The following is a 20,366-nucleotide window of genomic DNA, read 5'->3' on the forward strand; positions in this document are numbered from 1 at the left end:
TCACTCAGTTTTGTTGAAGGGTCATGAGGACTCGAAACGTCAACTCTTTTCTTCTCCACTGATGCTGCCAGACCTGCTGAGTTTTTCCAGGTAATTCTGTTTTTGTTAAAGGCTCTTTTTACCTGAATGGTCACTGCATTTGTAACATGATGGATGAATTGATAGCATAAATAAAAATAAATGAATGTGATATAATAGCCATAACAGAGATGTGGTTGCAAGATGGCCAAGGCTGTTGCCTGTATATTCAAAGGTATTTGACATTTCTGAAGGACAGGACAGGAAAAAGAGGTGGGGTTGCTCTGTTACTAAAGGATGAGATGAGCACAATAGTGCGAATGAACTTGGTTCAGATGAGCAAGATGTGGAATCCATTTGGGTGGGGATAAGAAATAGCAAAGGAAATAAGTCACTAGTGGGATTAGTTTATAGGCCTTAGTTGTAGTTTACAGTAGCTACATATTAGGATGGAGTATACAACAAGAAATAATGGGGCTTGCAAGAAAGGTGCTGCAATAATAGTGGGTGACTTTAAAGTTCACCAAGTAACTGAAATAAACATTGCTCCCTTAGAGGCTGACACTGGGGAAGTCCTAATGGGAAACGAGGAAATGGCGGGGTCTTTGAGCGAGTGAAAGACACAAAAGCACCTCAAGAATAGTTGAAAATCAAGAGGCAAAAGGAAGGGATGGACTTATAGCAATCTCTATCACTAGAGAAAAAGTAATGGGAATACTAATGGGACTTAAGGCTGACAAGTCCCCTGGAACTGATGGCCTGCATCTTAGGATTTTACAAGAAGCGGGTGCATAGATAATGGATGCATTTGTTGCAATCTTCCAAAATTCCCTAGATTCTACAAAGGTCCCAGAGGATTGGAAAACCACAAATGTAAAATCTCTATTAAAGAAAGGAGGGAAACTGAAAGCAGGAAACTACAAGCCAGTTAGCCTAACATCTGTCATTGGGAAAATGCTAGAATCCATTATTGAAGAGGTAGTAGTGGACATTTAGAAAATTGTAGTACAATAGAGCAGAGTCAACATAGTTTTGTGAAAGGGAAATCGTGTTTGACAAATTTGTTAGAGTTCTTTGCGGATATAACAAACAGGGTGGATAAAAGGGAACCAATAGATGTGGTATATGGGTTTCCAAATCAATAAAGTGCCACATAAAAGTTTACTACAGAAAATAAGAGCATATGGTAAAGGGGGTGATATATTAACATGAATAGGGGATTGGATAACTAATAGGGAACAGAGAGTTGGGATAAATAGGTAATTTTCAGGTTGGAAAACTAACTAGCGGAGTGCCGTAGGGGTCTGTGCTGGGATCCCAACTATTTACCATCTATATTAATATCTTGGATGAAGGGACCGACTGTATTGTAGCCAAATTTTCTGATGATATGAAGATAGGTAGCAAAGCAAGTTGTGAGGAGACTACAAAGAGTCTGTAAAGGAATATAGATAGGTTTAGTGAGCGGGCGAAAACCTGGCAGATGGAGTATTATGTGGGAAAATGTGAAGTTGTCCACTTTGGCGGGAAAAATAGATAAGTAGAATAGTATTTAAGTGGAGAGAGATTGCAGAACACTGCAGTACAATGGGATCTAGATTTCCTTATACACGAATCACAAAACGTTAGTGTGCGAGTACAGCAAGTGATTAGGAAGGCAAATGAAATGTTGAACTTTATTGCAAGTGAATGTAGTATAAAGGTAGGGAAGTCTTGCTATAACTGTACAGGACATTGGTGAGACCACACCTAGAGTACTGTGTGCAATTTTGGTCTCCTTGCTTGAGGAGGGATATTCTTGCATTGGAGGCAATTCAGAGAAGATTCACTAAGCTGATTCCTGGGATGAAGGGGTTGTCTTATGAGGAAAAGTTGAGCAGGTTGGGCTTATACTGATTGGAGTTTAGAAGAATGAGAGGCTATCTTAATGAAACATTTAAAATTCTGAGAGGCTCGAAGGGTAGATGCTGAGAGAATGTTTCCCCTTGTGGGGGAATCTAGAACTAGGGGGTACAGTTTGTAAATAAAGGGTCTCACATTTCAGACAGAGATGAGGAGGAATTTCTTCTTTAAGAGGGTTATTAGTGTATAGAATTCTCTCCCTCAAGAACAGTGGAAGCTGGGTCATTGAATGTATTCAAGGCTGAGTTAAACAAATTTTTGATTGACAAAGGAGGCAAGGGCAATGGGGGCAGACAGGAAAACTGAGTTACGGCAATGATCAGCCGTGATCATTATTGACTGGCTGAGCAGGCTCGAGGTGCTGAATGGCCTATTCCAGCTCCTGTTTCTTATGTTCTTATTAGACATTGTAGTTGGGAATTTCACCAGCAGGATAAGAAGGTCTGTTGCTGAGCCCATTTTTTTGCTGATGTGAAGCAGATTAAAAAACAAAAAAATAGAGAGAGTGGAATATTTTTAAATTTTGGTTTTGATTCTACAGTACAATCTTCTATAATACATTACAGATGTACTGGGCAGAATTTAATGCCCCCACCCTGCAGAAAGTTTGCAGATGGAGGGGGCATTTAACCGGGCCACTTAGGGGCTTCATCCTGCCACTGTTGATATTCAAGCAGCGGCGGGTGGGAGAGTCGTCACGTGGGAAGCCCAAAAGGTAAATCAGGCTCCCAGGAGGGGTCCCTTATTCAAAGGCACTCAGTGCCTGATCGTAGGACCCAGCATTGGAAGAGGTGGGGGGTGGGAGTGGGGGGTGGGGGGGCAGAGGGGGAGAACCTGCTGAGAGCCTTCCCCTGCTCTTTGTCCCGACCCCCCGTTCCCTTCAAGACCTCCATCCCGCCTTAACTCAACAATGGCCTGGGTTGCTCAGCAATTCTGGGTCTCCGGTAGTTGCATTACTGGCAGCTGCTACTGCTCCTGGTGGCACTTTAGGTGATGCAGAGCTGCCAGCCTCTGATTGGCTGGTAGTTCTCTGGGAGCTGGATTTCCAGTGCTGGGGTTCTAAATCCCAGGGAAGGCCCACCATTGGCCAGTTAATTGCCTGATGGGGACATATTTCTGGCGGGCCTTATCCAACGGAGGCAACACAGGGCTCTCTCTGGTTCACCAGCCGATGGGAGAGATTCCCATTGCCAATATTAACTTCCATCCCCTGATGCAGCAAGTGCCTCGGGATGTTTTACTATTCTAAAGCTGCTTTGTCACTAGAGGTTTTGTGGCTGCTTAGATAGTAAAACTGATTTGAGATAAGTTCAATCGAATTATAAACAGGAACAGGGAATGCTGGAGTCATCTGGTGGATCAGGCAGCATCTGTAAGGGAAACATGAGTCAGTTGACACTTAAGATATAAACCGTCCCTCAGCACTGAAAGGTAATGCAGGTGAGCAGCATTTAATAAGGAATGGGGAAAAAACCACATACACACAAAAACATAGAATGATCTGCAAAGTGTGCGGTGGGGTTCAGTAAATTGTTAAAGGGCAGAAGTGATATGCTCTGGCAGCATGAGAAGGCACTAAGACAAAAATTTAAGAAATAAAAATCATATAAAAGGCATACATCTAATTTCCTTTAAATCTCCATTTTGTCAATGTTTTCATGCTTCCCATTCCACTTAGGTATCCTCATATTGTTAAAATAGATAGTGGTGATTTGAACAATCCCACAACTAATAGTATGTCCAGATTTTTCTTTGAAGACCAATAGGCTGGAAGACTCGCTGAGAATCGCAACAATATATACTTACTTCAAAATTCTACAATATGCATTTATACAGAAAGACAGCCCAAATTGTTACAGTGCATGAAGACTAAAAAGCAACACTCGGAGGGAAAGAACATTAGGTAACGGTGTTGAAAGAGCGGGTGAAGAGAATTATTTTTTAAAAAGCTTTTGAAGGGAGGGAGTTCTAGAGGGCAGGGGCCTAGAGACTGGAAGAACAACTACCAATGTTGGAGTGAGGAGGAAGGAAAAAGAGAAGTGGACCAGTGTTGAGTAGCAAAGGATTGGAGCAGAGAAAGGACCACAGGAGATCAATGAAGTGGAGTGGTATGAGGTTATGGAGCTATTTGAATGCAAAGACTAGGAGCTTGAAACCAATGGAGCCAGATGCTAAAACAATAACCTCAAACTAATAACAGTGGCATAACAACATGTCTAAGACATTTTTTCCTAACTTCGGGAGACCAAGGGCTCAAATTTCAGTTCATTTAATCTTTCACAAGCATTTTCCTCCTTTTGTACAATTCTGTTTCCTAGGAAAGAAAGTAACAGAATTTCATGACACAGTTTGTAACAGTTGTCTCACTTATCTCAACATTGATCTTCTTGAAGAAAAGCACATTGACGAAAGTCAATTTTTGCAGGAAATGTTGGTGTGTGTAAAATTTATGGTGTTTTTAAATAAACAATATTAATATGACTAAATCATATTGACCATAAAGGCCTGAGTTAGCTGACATCACCCAAAGAGACAAGTTGAGTTTTCCAATAGCCACTGTCCCTTTTGGATTGAGTGGAGCAAATCAGCCAGATTCCTGCAGGCTAATGATTTCCATTGGAATGTGCACCCATGTAGCTGTTGGGCAAGGGCAGCATTAGCCATGTGTTTGAGATTCCTTGCAGTCAAATATCCTATCAACCCTTATTATCTGGATTTGCAAATGGAATTGTACCCCAGTAGGGTCCAGATCCCTTCAGGAGATGACAGAGGACAAGACTGATGGGGATAAAGTATAGAAAAGGCACTGTATTAATGTGGTGTTTAATGTTGTTCACAGGAGCTGGAGGCATTCAGAACTCAAGTGCACTATCTGAATGCGGAATTGAAGGATTATCGTGCATCAACAGAGCAGAATCAAGCATTAAATAATGCTCTTGAAAGGATGCAATTGGAGAATAATGCTCTAGAACAGAAGGTAAGGCCATATTACAGAGCAGCAGCTAATACAATACCTAATATCAGTGCAGTAGGCAGTTACAGCAGTGTACCTGAATATCTATACCACTCACCAGATACAGTTCAGAAATAATCTTAAACGAATATGCGAAGTTCACTCCCGAACACTCAGTACAGCAAACTGAATTGCATTTTGCAAGTTTGCATTCCTAGCAGGGAAATCTTTATGGATAAAATTAAGAAATAGAAAAAGATTTAAGACCATAATGGGAATCGTATATAGGTTTTCTGGTGGCAGCTGTGAAGTGGCAGAATCTACCAATGCAGGCAAGCATGTAGTAAAAGCAGGGTGGTTTTAATGGGGGATTTTAACTTCCAAATAGATTGAGATAGGTAGAGAAGCACATCTCAGAAAGCTAGTGCATTTCATGTGTGTACAGAGCAGTTTTGTGCAATAATATGTCCTGGACCCAGCAAGGGGCAGACCAATTTAGAATTAATAATGATTTGGTTATGTTAGGAAAAGGAGGGTGGTTAAGAACAATGTCGCTCCCTCAAAACTGGTGATGATAATAATAAGTGAAGAGGAAATGATAGATATGTTGGTTTTGATATGCCATGCAAGCTTCTTGTCATACTCCCTTTTTATAGCTCTTACTATCTGTTATGTCACCCTTTGATTTTCTTTGTATCGCTCCCATTAACCAGAATCTGTCGACCTCATTTTGGATATTTTTAATTGACCACCTGCCTGAACAGTTTCTTGTGGGAGTGATCTCGATTTCCAACCCCTTGTGTGAAGAAGTGTTTTCTGACATCATCGTTAACAGCCTAGCCCTAATTTTAACATCCTTACTCTGGACTCCCCCGACCAGAGGAAATAATTTCTCCCCTTCGCAAGGGATTCAAAGTTTATGGGTAACAGGCAGGAAATTGGATTTAAGACCACAATCAAATTGATCCTGAGCTTACTGAATGGCGGAACAGGTTCAATGGACCAAAAGGCCTACTCCTGCTCCTATTTCTTATGTTCTTATCTAGGACTCCTTTGATTTGTTTTAAACACCTCTTAACCTAGTCTATGTAACCCGTCCACATAAATTAACCTTTTTTGCTCCTAAGTCATTCTGGTGAAACTGCAGAACGTCCCCTCCAAGGTCATTATGTGCTTCATAAGATGTGATGCTCAGAACTGAATACAAAACTCCAGACTGGGTCTAATCAGAGCTTTATAGAACTGTAATATAGTTTTCAGCCCACTATGCCAACAGTGTATGAACATCTGAGCATTGAGTATATTTACATCTGGGTCAGAAATGTGAACAAAAAGATCAGAGCTAGAATAAAACAAGGAAACCTGGTTCCTCCTCCCCCTGCTATTAGCAACTGGAGGAAAATATATCCATGTATTTAACTGAGGAGCAACTGCAATGGTAGCACTAATAGGGGAGACAATATGGCCTGAATTTCACAGCACCAGTGTGGGTGCACGGCACTCCCAATATCTCATGAAATAGTGTGTGATGATGCTAGCCATGATATTTCGCTGGGTGGGCAAAAATCAAAGGCCAATTGAGGGAATTAAGAAGGCAGTGCAAGGCAATTTTGAGAGGCCCTTGTGTTTTTACGGTTGGAAAACAGGATGAACAGGCAGGTGGGGAATGTACAATTTGCACTTTCTCAATCCGGGGCAGTATACAAAGCTGAGGACGAAGCAAAGAGTATGGAGGTAGAAGGATACATTTCTTGCATAAGCCTGGACTCTCTTGTTTACTTTGCGAGCCATATTGCTCATATCTTCTGTAAGTAAGGAGGCTTCTATCCTTAAAGGGGCATTTGCAGACTGGCCACGGCATCATTAAGTCAGCACCTCAGCAATCTAGAAGGTGAAAAATGGGGATTGTCATGTCAGGTGGAGGCTCTTCCTCGGATGAGGAGGAGGGTGCAAGAAGGGAGAGGTTGTCAGCTGCCTGGAGATATCATCAGTGCGTCTGTCCACAAGACCAAGCAGCACATCCTGAAGAGTTTGAAGGCCAGCAAGGCTTGCAAAAGGTCAGCAGAGGTGCCATTACCCTGCTGGAAGAATGTACAGAGTTAGATTCAGCTATCTTGACATGACCGAGGTACAGTGCAAAAGAAGGATCCGTCTCTGAACTGAGACAGTGACTTCCATCTGTGAGATGCTCGGGCCTGAGATCGCATCCAACTGTGTTGGTGAGCACCCAGTGCCTGTAGCACTGAAAGTGACTGTCAGCCTAAATTTTTATGCCTCAGGTTCCCTCCAGGATCCTGTATGAGATCTCTGCAGTGGATCACAATCCACAGAACAGAGCTGCGTAAAGCTTGCTGCAGACGCACACTTCAGAACAAATGAGGATAGCCAGTCAGAGCATGCAAGAGCATTTGCAGCAATTGCAAGCTTCCCAAAGATACAGGGTGCTTGTTGCAATCAAGGCACCTGCTGAAGAGCCAGGAGTAAAGACTTCCATTCGCTCAACATCTAGCTAGTGTATGATCACCAGCAGCAGATCCTCCAGGTTGTGCAAGAAATAAAGGGAGTTGCCATGACTCTTATGTTCTCAGGCACTCCCAGGTTCCAAGGCTTTTCATCCCCCTTGCATGCTTAGATGGCTGGCTGGTGGGGGATAAAGGATATTCTTGGAAAAGGTGGCTGTTGACACCAATAAGACATCCAAGAACGCCCGCTGAAGAAAGGTACAACAGAAGCCATGCCTCCAAGAAAGCCATAATTGAGCGGGCGATAGGCGTCCTGAAGATAAGGTTGCCTGGACCGGCCTGGAGGATATCTTCAATATCCTCCAGAGCGCGTATCACTAATTGTGGTTGTGTGCTGTGCCCAGCAGTATCTGGCTCTCTTTTGGGGAGATCAGATGGAGGAGGAAGACTGCGATGTGCAGCCACAAACATTTGAGGACAATTGCAGCACAGACTCCGAGGAAGAACCTACTCAGCCACAGGGTCATGCTGAGGGCCCAGCAAGGCAGCAGCTTTTGGGAGCCAGGGAAGCTTTGATTCAAAGGAGCTTCCAGTAGGCTTCTAAAGTCAACAGTCCAAATCATTCAAAAGCTGCAGCAACGTTATCGCTTGGAGTCCATGAAGCCCTCCTGACACCCTGTTTTTCTTGCCCCTCCTCCGTGAAAAAGCTATCATGCTCAATCACTTTTTTTGCTTTGAGTTGCAGGCCTCATATTTTAATGGCACTCATATCACAGGAAGGACATGTGATAAAAAGGTGAGATTTTAATAAAGTGATGTGGAACAACAAAACAAAAGTCACAAAGAAAGATTTTTCACCTGTGATCACCCTTCTGTGTTTACAGTGATTTCTTAAACTGTTTATGAGTGCTATGCCTTGGTTCTCCCCCACTTCCCTGGCAGCTGCACTGGAGGCAAACTGCTGATTAAGATGCCCTGTTAGCCTTGATGACCTTGGTGAGAGTCCTCGGGTCGCCAGAGGCTGTGAGGGCTGTGACTGGGCAGGAGAGTCCTGCACAGTTGCCAGGCATTCCTCAATCGTCGCAGTGTAAGTGGGTTGAAAAAATTCCAAGCTGCCCGTTCACAGTGACTCAGAAAGAAGCTAATACCACATCACTGAACTCAGCCTGGTACAGGTATTGATTCTAAGAATCACTGCATAGTATTGTAAGGTTCAAGAATGGCACCTGCCCCCTGAGAACTGCTCTTACTGGGGTTTATGCAAGCTTCTATGTGTACAAGATTTGAGCAATAACGCCATCCTCTCTGCTTTCAAGAATGCAGGTCGGGAATGGATGTGGAAAGCCACTTGATCCATGTCCATATTGATTTAGAAAGAACCTAAAGCTCTGACATCATAACATCCAACTGTTTCTTAAAAGGCTTCAGAGTTTTTGTCTTCATTATCCTATCCAGAAGTTAATTCCATGCACCAGCTTTTGCGATCAGTAGCAAAGCAAGCTTGCTTGTCACTAATCGCGAAGTAAGTCTTGCTGACAAATCTAGTGATCTCACAGATGAGAATTTCAACTCTAACACCATGCGTGATACTGCAACTGATAGCAACATCCTTTGTTGCAACTCTGCTCTGTGAAGCCCAATAATGTCATCAGGCTGTCCAAGCAGTCAGTCACATTAAAGGATTTGCACTGACCTCCAAACAGGAAACTAAAAGCACTAAAATAAAATGTGTTTTAAAAATGTTTACATGGACCAAATTAAAGTTGGGACATATAATTTGGGTGAAGGTAGAAGCTAAATAACCAGCTGAATAAACATTTAAAAAATTATTTTAAGAAATTAGCTTAAAAATTCTATTATTACTCACTTAACAGCGTTGCACAATTATAAAATTTTTTTTTTCAGGGCTAATTCTGTTATTTATTATCTTGTTGCTGTTAAAATTCTAGTTACCCCTTCTTGAACAAGGTATAACATTTTGAGGCATTTCAGATGACAATGTAGGGTCAGGAAAGTTGAAATTCTCACTGATTTCAATGACGGAGAAGCCACCTTGCAGTCGGGGCTGGAAACCTGAGTGACAGACTGCAGTTTCAGAATTTCCATGCTAATCTGTGCATGCCCAATATCCTGAAGTTTCAAAGGGGTCACGACAACAAATGCCGACATTTCACTTTTAATTCCTCTTGCAAAATCTGGCCACGTGTTGATCGCTCACTTGCTCCTACACATTCTGAGTCCATGCATAACAGTGCACTAACCACTGTTCTCAATCTTAAGATTTGCTCTAAGTCATATTCAAGGTACAGTATTCTAAATTATGTTGTAAATTGAATAACTTGTGCTTAGTCATGCATTAGAATCAATATCTCCCCTGTTGTTTTGATCAAGTGCGGAAATAAATCATCAGTTGATTAGTGTTCCCAGCCAAAGGTCTCGGCAGTGCAAGAATTGTTGCTATGTTACTTTCACTGTTGGGTGAATGCAAAGCTGTGAATGAGCCATTACACAGCAGTCAAATTCAAGAGATTTTGCATTTACTCTTTTTTTCCCTCTGTAAAATATTATAATTCAGGATCAGTAAGTGTTAATCTTACCTCTTGGTTTATTCATTAGCTCAACAAGGTGCTGGAGGATTACGGAGAGTTGCCCAAGAATTGTCAAGGGATACCAAACAACAGTTGGAAAGAAATAGCAGAGAGATACCAATGCCAGATAGCAGAATTGACGAACACCATATGCAAACTCCAGGAAGAACAAAGCTGTGTATAGTATGTACTGTAAACTCAGTTGAGTACATAGTCACAAAAAGAAAATGGCCTCTATCCAGCCTGTCCAGAACAAAAGATCCTTTGTAGTTTTGTGAAATTCTTTCTTTTAAAAAATAAAACTTGAGCTAAACTTCAAACAGTGTCTCACGAAGAAAATGGTTGTGCTGTGTAATTAGTTGGCCGTGATCAAACATTCTCCTGTAGTTCTTAGCCAATTAGTGACACAGCAGAAACATGCTGTTACTCTAATATGGACTAAATCAGTTAGCAAGGCAATCTTCAGCAGTTTACAAAATAACCCTGTTCACACCTATCTTCTCTAAATATGCAAGTCTTTCTTTAACTGTGTGATCTTTACCCTTTGAAAGCAGTTCCATTATTAAAATGCCACCCCTTATCCTCCTGCCTGAATTGGAAGTGTTTAGATCTTATCCCTGCTTGTAGGTAAATTACTCAACTTTCTCTGGTGTTAGCAATTTTTTCTACAAACAGCAGCCACAGTAATGGCTGCCACGATGTGTTTAAATGGAGCCTGCACTTCAGTCCCACTTCCATTCTCGTGACCGCTAATTGACCGACCAACCTGCTCTCCAGCCAATTAGTAGCCCGCCTCCGCAAAAATCACAGGCTTTGACTACTTCTCCAACCCCTCCCACCCGCATAAGGCAGGGTTGCGGCTGGAACCAGGAAAAGGCCCCAATGTCAATCGCCTAACCCCAGAAGGAAAATCCTGCCCTAAAATTCAGTCAGCATTCCTGTACTCAATCATTTTTGCGGCTAGGAAGAGAGCACACAAATGGGAGAAAGCTAGAGGAGCTAAACCAAAATACAGCACATCTTTCCTGTGGCATAAGTGCCAAAGTCAGATGAACATTATACTAATACAAAGGGAAAATACTATGGATTCTGTAAATCTGAACTATAAACAGAAAATGCTGGATATACTCAGAAGGTCAGACATCAATGGTGGAGAGAGAAATAGTTAATGCTTCAGGTCATCAGAACTGGAAAATGCTATACATGTAGCAGGTTTTAAGTAAGTACAATGGGGGAGGGAGAAGAAAGAACAAAAATGAGGGTAGGAAGCCGAGAATGTTATACTAACTGCTTCTCCATATCATTCTGATCCTCAGTAACCAAGTGAGTGACTGTCCCAACAAAACGCTAGAATGTATGCAGCAGAAGCTCACTACGATGCTAAAGGAAAACCAGCAGCTGAACCAGGACAATTTTATTTTAAGGCAGCAGTTGTGCAGCAACCAGCAGGGCAGCCAGACTGTGAACCAGGAGATTTGCAACATACGGCAGCAGCTCGTCTCCAGCCAGCAGGAGAACAAACTGGCCACACAGGAAAACTGTACCTTACGGCAGCAGCTGGCATGTAGCCAACAGGAAAACCAGCACCTGAACCAAGAAGTGTGCAACATACAGAAACAGCTGAATGACCTAATTCATTCCAAAGAACAAGTGGAAGACACCATTAATCAGGTAGGCTGCACTATAAATCTTCTGTTATGCCAATGTAGACAAAGGTCATGGAGGATATCCCAGACATTCAGGCCATGATCTTGGACCATCCCCTAATATGACAAAAGCTTTTTTTGTGGGATGGAGGGCAGTCCTTGCAAGATGCAAGTAAAGTCAACGGACCTTGAAGCATATTCCAGGACTCTAATTTCATATCAGAGATGCACACGAGCCATGAGATCCCAAATCTCAACTCCAAATTGAACTTTTATGGGTATACAACTGGCTTTTCTGGAAAAAGTTGAGTGCCATGACCAGTGTTCAAACAAAGACCTCTGTGTAAGAGAAGCATTAAAGTCAATATTTAAATAATTTTCCCCAGCTTTAAGTCACTCCGAGGTCCAACTTGCAAAATCCATTTACATAAATACAAATTACTATATTTCAATTGAGAAGGGTACTCACCTCTTCTGAATTTCAAACTTCACACAAGATTCCATTGGGAAAAATCATGAGGTGATATGCCATTATTAAAACACCGATCTTTTGACCCAGCTTTCCAGTCCCCACCAATAATGGGCTTGTAGCTACACACACACGCATACACATAGTTTTTTTGTCCATGTCGAGTGATCCAAACACACCACTACCACAAAGAGCCAGGCAGTAACCATCTCCAAGAATAGCGAGCCTATCCACCTCCCCTTGATATTCAGTGGCATTGCCTTCATCAAATCCTACACCATCAACATCCTGGGGGCTCCCCATTGTCCAGAAACCCAACTGGAGCCATTACATAAATACTGTGTCTACGAGAGCAGATTACAGGCTGGGTATTCTACAGTGAGTAACTCACCTCATCAAAGCTTTTCCACCATCTAGAAAGCACAAGTCAAGAGTGTGATGGAATACTCTCCACCTTCCTGGATGAATGCAGCTCCAAAATCAATTAAGAAACTTGACACCACCTAAGACAAAGCAACCCACTTGTTTGGCGCCCCATCCACTACCTTAAACATTCACTTCATCATCAGCATACTGTGGCTGCAGTTGGTAGCACCTACAGAACCCACTGTGGCAACTCGCCAAAGCTTCTTTGACATCGCCTCCTAAACTCGCGATGTCTACCTCCTAGAGGAACAAAGGACGCAGGAGCATGAGAAGACCACATCCTGCAAGTTTCCTCCAAGTCACGTACCATCCTGACTTGGAAATATAACACTGTTCCTGTCACTGTTGCTCAGTCAAAATCCTGGAACTCCCTCCATAAGAGCACTGTAGGAATGACTTCACCGCATGGACTGCAGTGATCCACCACCTTCTCGAGGACAATTAGGGATGGGCAATAAATGCTGGCCTTACCAATGATGCCCATGAATGAATTAAAAAGACTCCGATTTGAGTGTAATCTGAAAATTTGACCATGGAATTTCTGAATCTATGGGCCTGAATTTAACTCTGTGTAAGTGACTTGGTTTTGAGTGAGTTAAAAACGGCCCTATGTCAGCCCAACCTAACATTGCCACCCAAACTTGTGCTTGCTGGTTGTTATTTTTCAGTCAATTCTTTATTCATCTCTCATGTTTTACCTAGGATTTACATTGCTTGTTTAGCAACCTTCCATGCGAAATTTTAATAAAAACTTTCTACATAGATATAATATACTCATGGGATTTTCCAACAGCCACACTGCATTCTATTCATTTCTTCTCTAGCAAATACTTCTAGGAAGTAAGGATTTGGTATGCTTGTATTGTTCATTCTCAGTTTCAATGTGACTTGCATCCTTAAAGATCTTCATGTTCCAAGCTTGTGGTTCTATAATACCGTTTTAACTGGTTGCTTTATCTGTGCCCATTTTTACTTCCCTCTTTGTTTCTCTGAGTGCCTTTTCACAAATTGCAAAGGTTAGTGCATTTTTCTATTCCTTTCCTTAAGTTTTCTCCCCACAAGTTTTTTAAAGTTGACTTTATTAAATACATTTTGTATTGTCTTATTAACCAGTTTAGGGTCGTCATTTTTTTGATCCATTTTTGCTGATTATTGCTATGTACTTAACCTGTATGGTCCATGGTTTTCCCTTAGAAATATTTAATTTTCGCTCAACTCATGCTTTCTAGAGTATTACCTGTTTAAGTTGATTGGGTTAAACTCTTCCCTCACTGTCTTGAAGTTGGACCATTTAAAGTATATGAGCACCGAGAATATATTTCAAAGATGTTTTCCATGTCGGTTTGTTGTCGTCTAAGGCTCATACCTAGATTTAAGATTATACTCTAGAGAGTGCTGCAGCTTTGAATTAAGATGAGACAATACTTGAGAGCAGGTAAACTGAGTTAAAACCACATTAAAGGTCTCTCAGCACCATCCAAAGACGAGGATGGAGCCTGCATCATATCCTAGCAAATAGTCTTTTCCCTCTCCCTCACCCCAACTCCAACCTCCTTTGCCCATTATAGGGGTCAGCAACTTTTTTTCACCTGAAGAGTTTTCTTTAAAAAAAAATGCCCAAGACAAAACTTATTGGGAATCACTAGATGAAAATACTGCATTTCCAAACCAAACACTTCATAAATTGCCAAGTATCTTTGGCAGAATGTATGATTCGCATATATAATAAAGAAAATGCATTTTCTTGAATTTATATATCAAAAGAAAAAAATGAAACTCTGAAATATCAAGCTCTTTGACTTTTATTTTACTATAATGTCAGTAAAGTCATCTTTAAAACAAACTTTAACTTAAGATGTATGGATAGTTATTGATTCTCATGATAAAAAAGGCTTCTGATAGCACATTTAAAAGAATTTATCACCTCAGCTATATTTGAAATAAGAATGATCACCAACCGTAAAACCTGTTCCTAGAATCAAAGGCACTATCTATAGCCCCCATGATGTGGCTATACCACTTAGCCAGGTTTATTTATACCACAATTACATATTATGTTAAAATAATTATTTGAAACTGTCAAGTGCAGCATAATGATTAGCCTGTTTTCCCCATAATAAAAACATAGCTCTTGGTTTTCTTGACTTCATTTTTATAAGACTTTTTCATGTTAGAGCGATCCAACTGGAAACAGCCAGGAACCGCAAATGAGAGTCACATGCGCCTCCAGATTGCAGATGCCTGACCCAGTATAACCAAAATCTGATAATTTTCTCATTTGTGGGTTCTTGCTATGTTCAAAATTGAGGTCTGCATAACAACTATTACTCCAAAGTGTTTCTTTGGGTGATGTTTTCAGATTTTTGATATGATAAGGTAGTTATATGAATGCAGTCTTATAATTATACAATACAGTTTTCAGTGTTGGAATGGAACTTGAGTCGAGACTCAAATCTTCCCAGAGGGAAGAATGCTCCATTTAGTCTAAAACATGGGCTGAGTTTTACAGGGGGATGGTGGGGGGTGCAGGGGTGGTGATGTGGATGGCTCTCCCACCCTCTCCCCCCACCCCAAACCCTGGAAGCAAATTCAGCATGGAGCTGACTGGGTCTATGCCAACCTATTCCACAACCTTAAAGCATTACAGTTAGGCTAAACAGGACCAATGTGGGACTTCCACCTCTCACCAGGGAGAAAGACCTGCCCTCGGGAGCTGGCAGTCAATCGGATTGGCCAGCAGCTCCATCAGTCCAGGTATGGGGTGAGGGATTGTGGGGGATGGGGCAGTGGTGGGTTTAGGTTGGCGTGGGTAGTGTATTAACAGAGTACCTCGGATGGGTTGGAAGGTGGTGGGTGGACACCCACCCTAATTTACATGCCCCTCCTGCTGAAAACACACCTGGTGGGGGCACATAAATGCTTCCCATTGTACATCTGCTAATGCAGCATTCCCACGCTATACCACTTGTATCAACCGAACATTCAGACCCTATTCTGAGATTACTATCTGACTGTCTATGCTGCTTACAATAATAAATGTGACTATGGCTCCTTGACTGACTATTCTCTTTTAGGTGCAGCTGCAGGCTCTGAAGCTGGAAATGAGTCAGTTGCAGACTTCTCTAGAATTAGAACAGAAGAATTCTTTACAGCAGAAACAAGCCCTAGAATTGCAGCTGGAAGAGACGAACAACAGGGCTAAGGTATTTATGGCATAGGAGAAAATTTTCAAGATTGCTACTGTTAGCTGCTTTTGATGCCTACTAGTGGTTAAATGCACTGATTGAATTTAGTACTAAGCCAGAAAAGCCTAAGCTGTAAGATAGCTGATCTCAAACAGTGCAGCAGTTAGGGTGTTCTGGTTGAACTGCAGTCACAGTAGAAATGGGAGAATCAAGTAGGGTTTCTACTCTGGGTTCTGTTCATAATTGCTCTCATCTTCATTAGAAAGTGCGATAGTTTCTACTATCAAATATCTTGCAAAATTTATTATCTAAACTTACACATAAGGAATAGTGAGGTGCCTGTGGAACTGTCTAGTAGCAGTAATTAGTGCTTTCTGTCTGACATTTATATTAGTCTTGCTGCATTACTCAGTGCTTACCACTTGATGGCAACTCATGATATGTAATGAACTCAATTTCCAAGGATGCAGATTCATCAGCTGTTGATTTTGGGTATTTGAAATTACTTTTTTGATGAGACTATTGTAGATTACATTCTCAATCCTGTTTCCAGCAGGTGTGAGTATTGTAAACCAAACTCTGCCATCTCTATGCTTGATTTCTTACACTGTTTTCATATAGGTTTAGTGGCAAAAAGGGACTTGAATATCAAAAAATCTGGGCCATGCAAGCTCCAGGCCAGAAAGGATTGGCCAGATGTCTGACAGATGTGGAGACTCATATTTCCACTCTACGGATTAAATCATTAATTTACATTTTTTCTTAGGTGCTGCCTACCATTGTTCTGTGTTTCCAGCATTTTCTGTGTGAAGGACTAAGGCCTCATCCTGTATATTTTTATAAAATATATATAAATATCCTCATTGATATTTCGTAAATTTTAAAACTGAACAAGATCCTTAAAATGGTTGAACCTATGTCTGCCTGTGACCCCTGAACAAAAGAAGCCATGTTGTAGTTTCAGGGAAACTCTCACCTTGTTATCTCTGAGGATCCACTAATGACCACCTGTGGACTGCACAGCCCAACTTCAAAGGGAGCTATACAAAGGCCATCTGCATTTAATAACCCAAGCTGGCCAGAAAGAGACTGATGGCCTGCTAAGACAAAAGGACCCGCAACTTCTCTTTCAAATCGTAATGATTGAGACATTTAGCAATTTTAGAAATCCAACCGCATTCCAAACGATGGATACTTATCCTTTGTTGGAGACCAGGTGCAGAGGTTGGGGTCACGTGACATAGGCCTCTGGCTTGTTGAACAAGTAATGTTGCCTTGCTGAGCTCAAGAGCTCAGTATGTTTTTTATCATCTGACAAGCAGCCTCAGAGACAAGGAGCTCTGCCCAGGTGGAACACCTGGCCTAATCTACACTGCTTCTGCTGGAAATTCTGTGCCATCGCCTACAAGACTAATTCATCTTTTCTCGCTCACCTCTGGCCCGGTAAATGAGCAGGCTCCAAAATCGGCAGCCTGCCCGCCATTTTTAAATAAATAGTTAACTGGATATTGAGCTTGTTACCAAGCCAATTAATACACTGCCTTTGCCATAATATAGTTGGCATAGGCAGGTGAGCAGGAGTGAGATGACCATTTTTAAAACAACTTGTGGAAAAGGCAGGGAGGAAGGTGGGTAAGCACATCATTCTGGAGATGCCCTGTGCACATTAGGGGAACACCCCTCCCCCCCCACAAGATGTTAACCCCTTTTGTTCCTCCACACATGGTTAGCAAAAACCTGCCACCCCAACCCCCCTTGTACCCATCCCTAGGCTCCCCCAACCCCCCTCTGTCCAAAACCCAGGACTTACCTGAATCTGGACACCATCGGTGTCTTCGTCCCAGGGTCCAGTTGCAGACCCAGCAACACCCACTACTTAGTTCTGGCACTGCTAGAGTTTCAGGCCAATCAGATTGGCCAGCAGCTGTCCAGGGTGGGACATCTTCCCACTGAGGGGTGCAAGTCCCACCCTCCTTGTTTAGTCCACTGGCATATGATAGGGCAGAAGGCAGAAGTGATAAAATGACTGAAGAGATGATCCTGAAGACAAAAAGAGATGGTATGGGACAAGTAAAGGAACAAAAGTTGTTTCCTGAGGAGGTGTAAGTGGGAAAGCAGAATCAGCTGCTACAACAAGCTGGGGCCAGAGGTTATGATCTGAAATTGTTGAACTCAATGTTGAATCCAGAAGATTGTAAGATGAATCGAAAGATAAGTTGCTGTTCTCTGATCTTATGTTGAGCTTCAGTGGAACAGTGTTGGAGACCAAGGACAGAAAGACCAGAGTGGGAGTGGAGCTGAAGTTCAGCATCATGATTGCGGACTGAATAAAGGTGTTCCACAAAAGTGGTTGCCCAATCTGCATTTGGTCTCCATAGTGTAGGGGATACCTCATTATGAGCAGTGAATACACCATATTAAATTTTAAAAAGTGCAAGTAAATTGCTGTTTCACCTGGAAGGTGTTTTTGGGGCTTTGGATGGTGAGAAGGATGGAGGTCAAAGGACAGGTGTTGGATCTCCTGCATTTGCGTGGGAAGGTGCTGTGGGAAATGTAGAAATCCCAGTTGCCTTTTTATAAGAATGAAACTGACTCCTTTTTTTTTCTCTCAGTCGCAGGAAGCATTGCTGGTGCAGCATACTGCGGAGTCCCGGCAGCTGCGGCAGGATTTGCAGAGGGTACATAACTTGTGCAGCACTGCTGAAAAGGAACTGAAGTACAAGAGAGAGCAACTGATAGAGCTGCAAAGACAAAATTCTCTGCTTGATCAGGAAAATAACAGGGTGAGCATGTGAAAATGATGAAAAAATCCACGACCAAGAGTCTGATGTTTTATGGATAACTCAGTTAAATCAAGTGAAAGATTGAATTAATTTCTTACATTTTAGTGAGCCGAATTGATATTTACATTTGAAGCTGGCCTGTAACCATCAATGACTATAATCCAAAAATTGTACACTGTAATCCTCCTCCTCTTTCTTCAGGTATCATGTCCTAAGAGGGCATTGATGACCATGGACTTCCATTGGATTGGCCCATCATTATGCTTGGCAAAGCACTGCAGTGGTTTGCCATTGTCTTCTGCAATATGGCTGACTAGAAAACTCTCCCACCCTTACTGCCTGCCATCAGGTGTATTGGAAGGAATTACAGGCTGATATTCGACCTGTTTGGCCACATTATGAATGCGCCTTCCATGGCCATCAAGTCCAGAATAGGGACTTGAATCCAGAACTTCTGGCCCAGAGTTACCCCACCACTGTACCACGAGACCTCCGTACTGTGTATTATTCCTGTTTAAATGAAACAGGCTAATGCTTTTACTAAAGTAACAAACTAATTTAGAAATATAGAAATATTTACAGCATGGAAGGAGGCCACTCAGCCCAGGATGTTTGAAAGGTGCTCAGTATTCCTACTGTAACATCAGATAGTCTTACATTGTCACTGATGTTTTTCTATCACAATACCTGGAAAGTCAGTGACTCCACAAAAGAGTCTATTTCTCTGATAAACTCGTACAATTTTTTGTAACTCATTCCTGCAATGTTCTGTCATGATGGCGCTCACTTAAATACAAATGAAAGTTTCGATTTTTATTTTTCTTGCTTATTTGCAGTTCCTGGTTGCATGTGTCTCCAGCTGCCAGTAGTTCCTAGTAAAGGGACTTGGGGTAAGACTTCCTCTGGCTGCTATGTGTAGGGACAATGTGTTTGTGAAGATTTCATTTGTTTGAAAGATTGTAAATTTGATCAAAAATACCAAACTGGAATTCTTCACAAATGCATGTAGAATGCAACTGGAGAAATTCTTCACTGACTCTCTTCAGAAGCTGAGTTTAGCTTTTGCCAGAAATGTTAGTGTGTGAGGCCATTGCTCCGTAATGAAGCAAAATTATGGTCAATTTTTCCAGCCCACCTTGCAGCCAGAACAATTGGTGTTTATAGACTCCAGAGCTCTATATTTTGGGCCTTAGCCTTTGCACCAATGCTCTGATTTTTGAGTTGTACAGAGGCAGCTCCAACTCTTACCTATCATGTATTTATCTGCATGTATTGTCTTACCTTCATGTTTAATGTAAGTAATGCTTTTATCCTCTGGGAACTCTTGGTCTTATGGATTGTCCAGATAAGAGGATTATACCAGGAATGAGCAGATGTACTTCTGCTGAGACACCAAGGCTGAAATTACTCAGGGAGAGAAGGTTAAGAGGAGAGCTAATAGAAATGTTCAAAATTATGGAAAAGCTTGAAAAGTTATGTACTAGAAACATAAAAGGGGAAAATTAGAATTTTTTTCAGACAAAAGTAATGAAAAAATGGAATAGATTACCATTTGTTGAAGTTGATTGAATTAAAACATTTAAGAGTGAGTTAAATAATAACTTGAAGGAAACATTTTAAAGGATGTGAAAAAAGTAGCTGTGATGTAGAATTAAGCAGCACAAGATGAAAGGGACCAAAATTGTTTGCTTAAATTTCTAAAATTCTATATTCATAGGTGAACTTGGAGTTCAAAACAGCACAGTGTAGGCTGTCTGAACTGGATAAACACAACTTAATATTGAAATCAGAATGTGACATTAAGCAGCAAAGGCTGAAAGAACTGGAATTAGAATCTAGCAAGACCTTCCACATCAGCAAACAGTTAAAGAGCGTACAAGATGAACTCATCGGAGAGAAAAACAGAACTATATGTGCAGAGAAAAAGGTAAGAG

At 41.7% G+C, this 20,366-nt stretch overlaps 1 protein-coding gene across 1 annotated transcript in view; it reads left to right on the top strand.

Annotated features, from left to right (window-relative positions):
* ccdc30 (coiled-coil domain containing 30) overlaps nucleotides 1–20,366 on the top strand; it is a 144,430-nt gene that overhangs the window by 87,970 nt on the left and 36,094 nt on the right. Inside the window, exons 15-20 of the mRNA XM_041206244.1 lie at nucleotides 4,760–4,897; nucleotides 9,952–10,106; nucleotides 11,240–11,594; nucleotides 15,539–15,667; nucleotides 18,262–18,432; nucleotides 20,150–20,359. Coding sequence (XP_041062178.1) covers nucleotides 4,760–4,897; nucleotides 9,952–10,106; nucleotides 11,240–11,594; nucleotides 15,539–15,667; nucleotides 18,262–18,432; nucleotides 20,150–20,359 — 1,158 coding nt within the window. The remainder of the gene's footprint in view (nucleotides 1–4,759; nucleotides 4,898–9,951; nucleotides 10,107–11,239; nucleotides 11,595–15,538; nucleotides 15,668–18,261; nucleotides 18,433–20,149; nucleotides 20,360–20,366) is intronic.

This window comes from Carcharodon carcharias, chromosome 15 (genome assembly GCF_017639515.1).
Source record: "Carcharodon carcharias isolate sCarCar2 chromosome 15, sCarCar2.pri, whole genome shotgun sequence".
NCBI lineage: Eukaryota > Metazoa > Chordata > Chondrichthyes > Lamniformes > Lamnidae > Carcharodon > Carcharodon carcharias.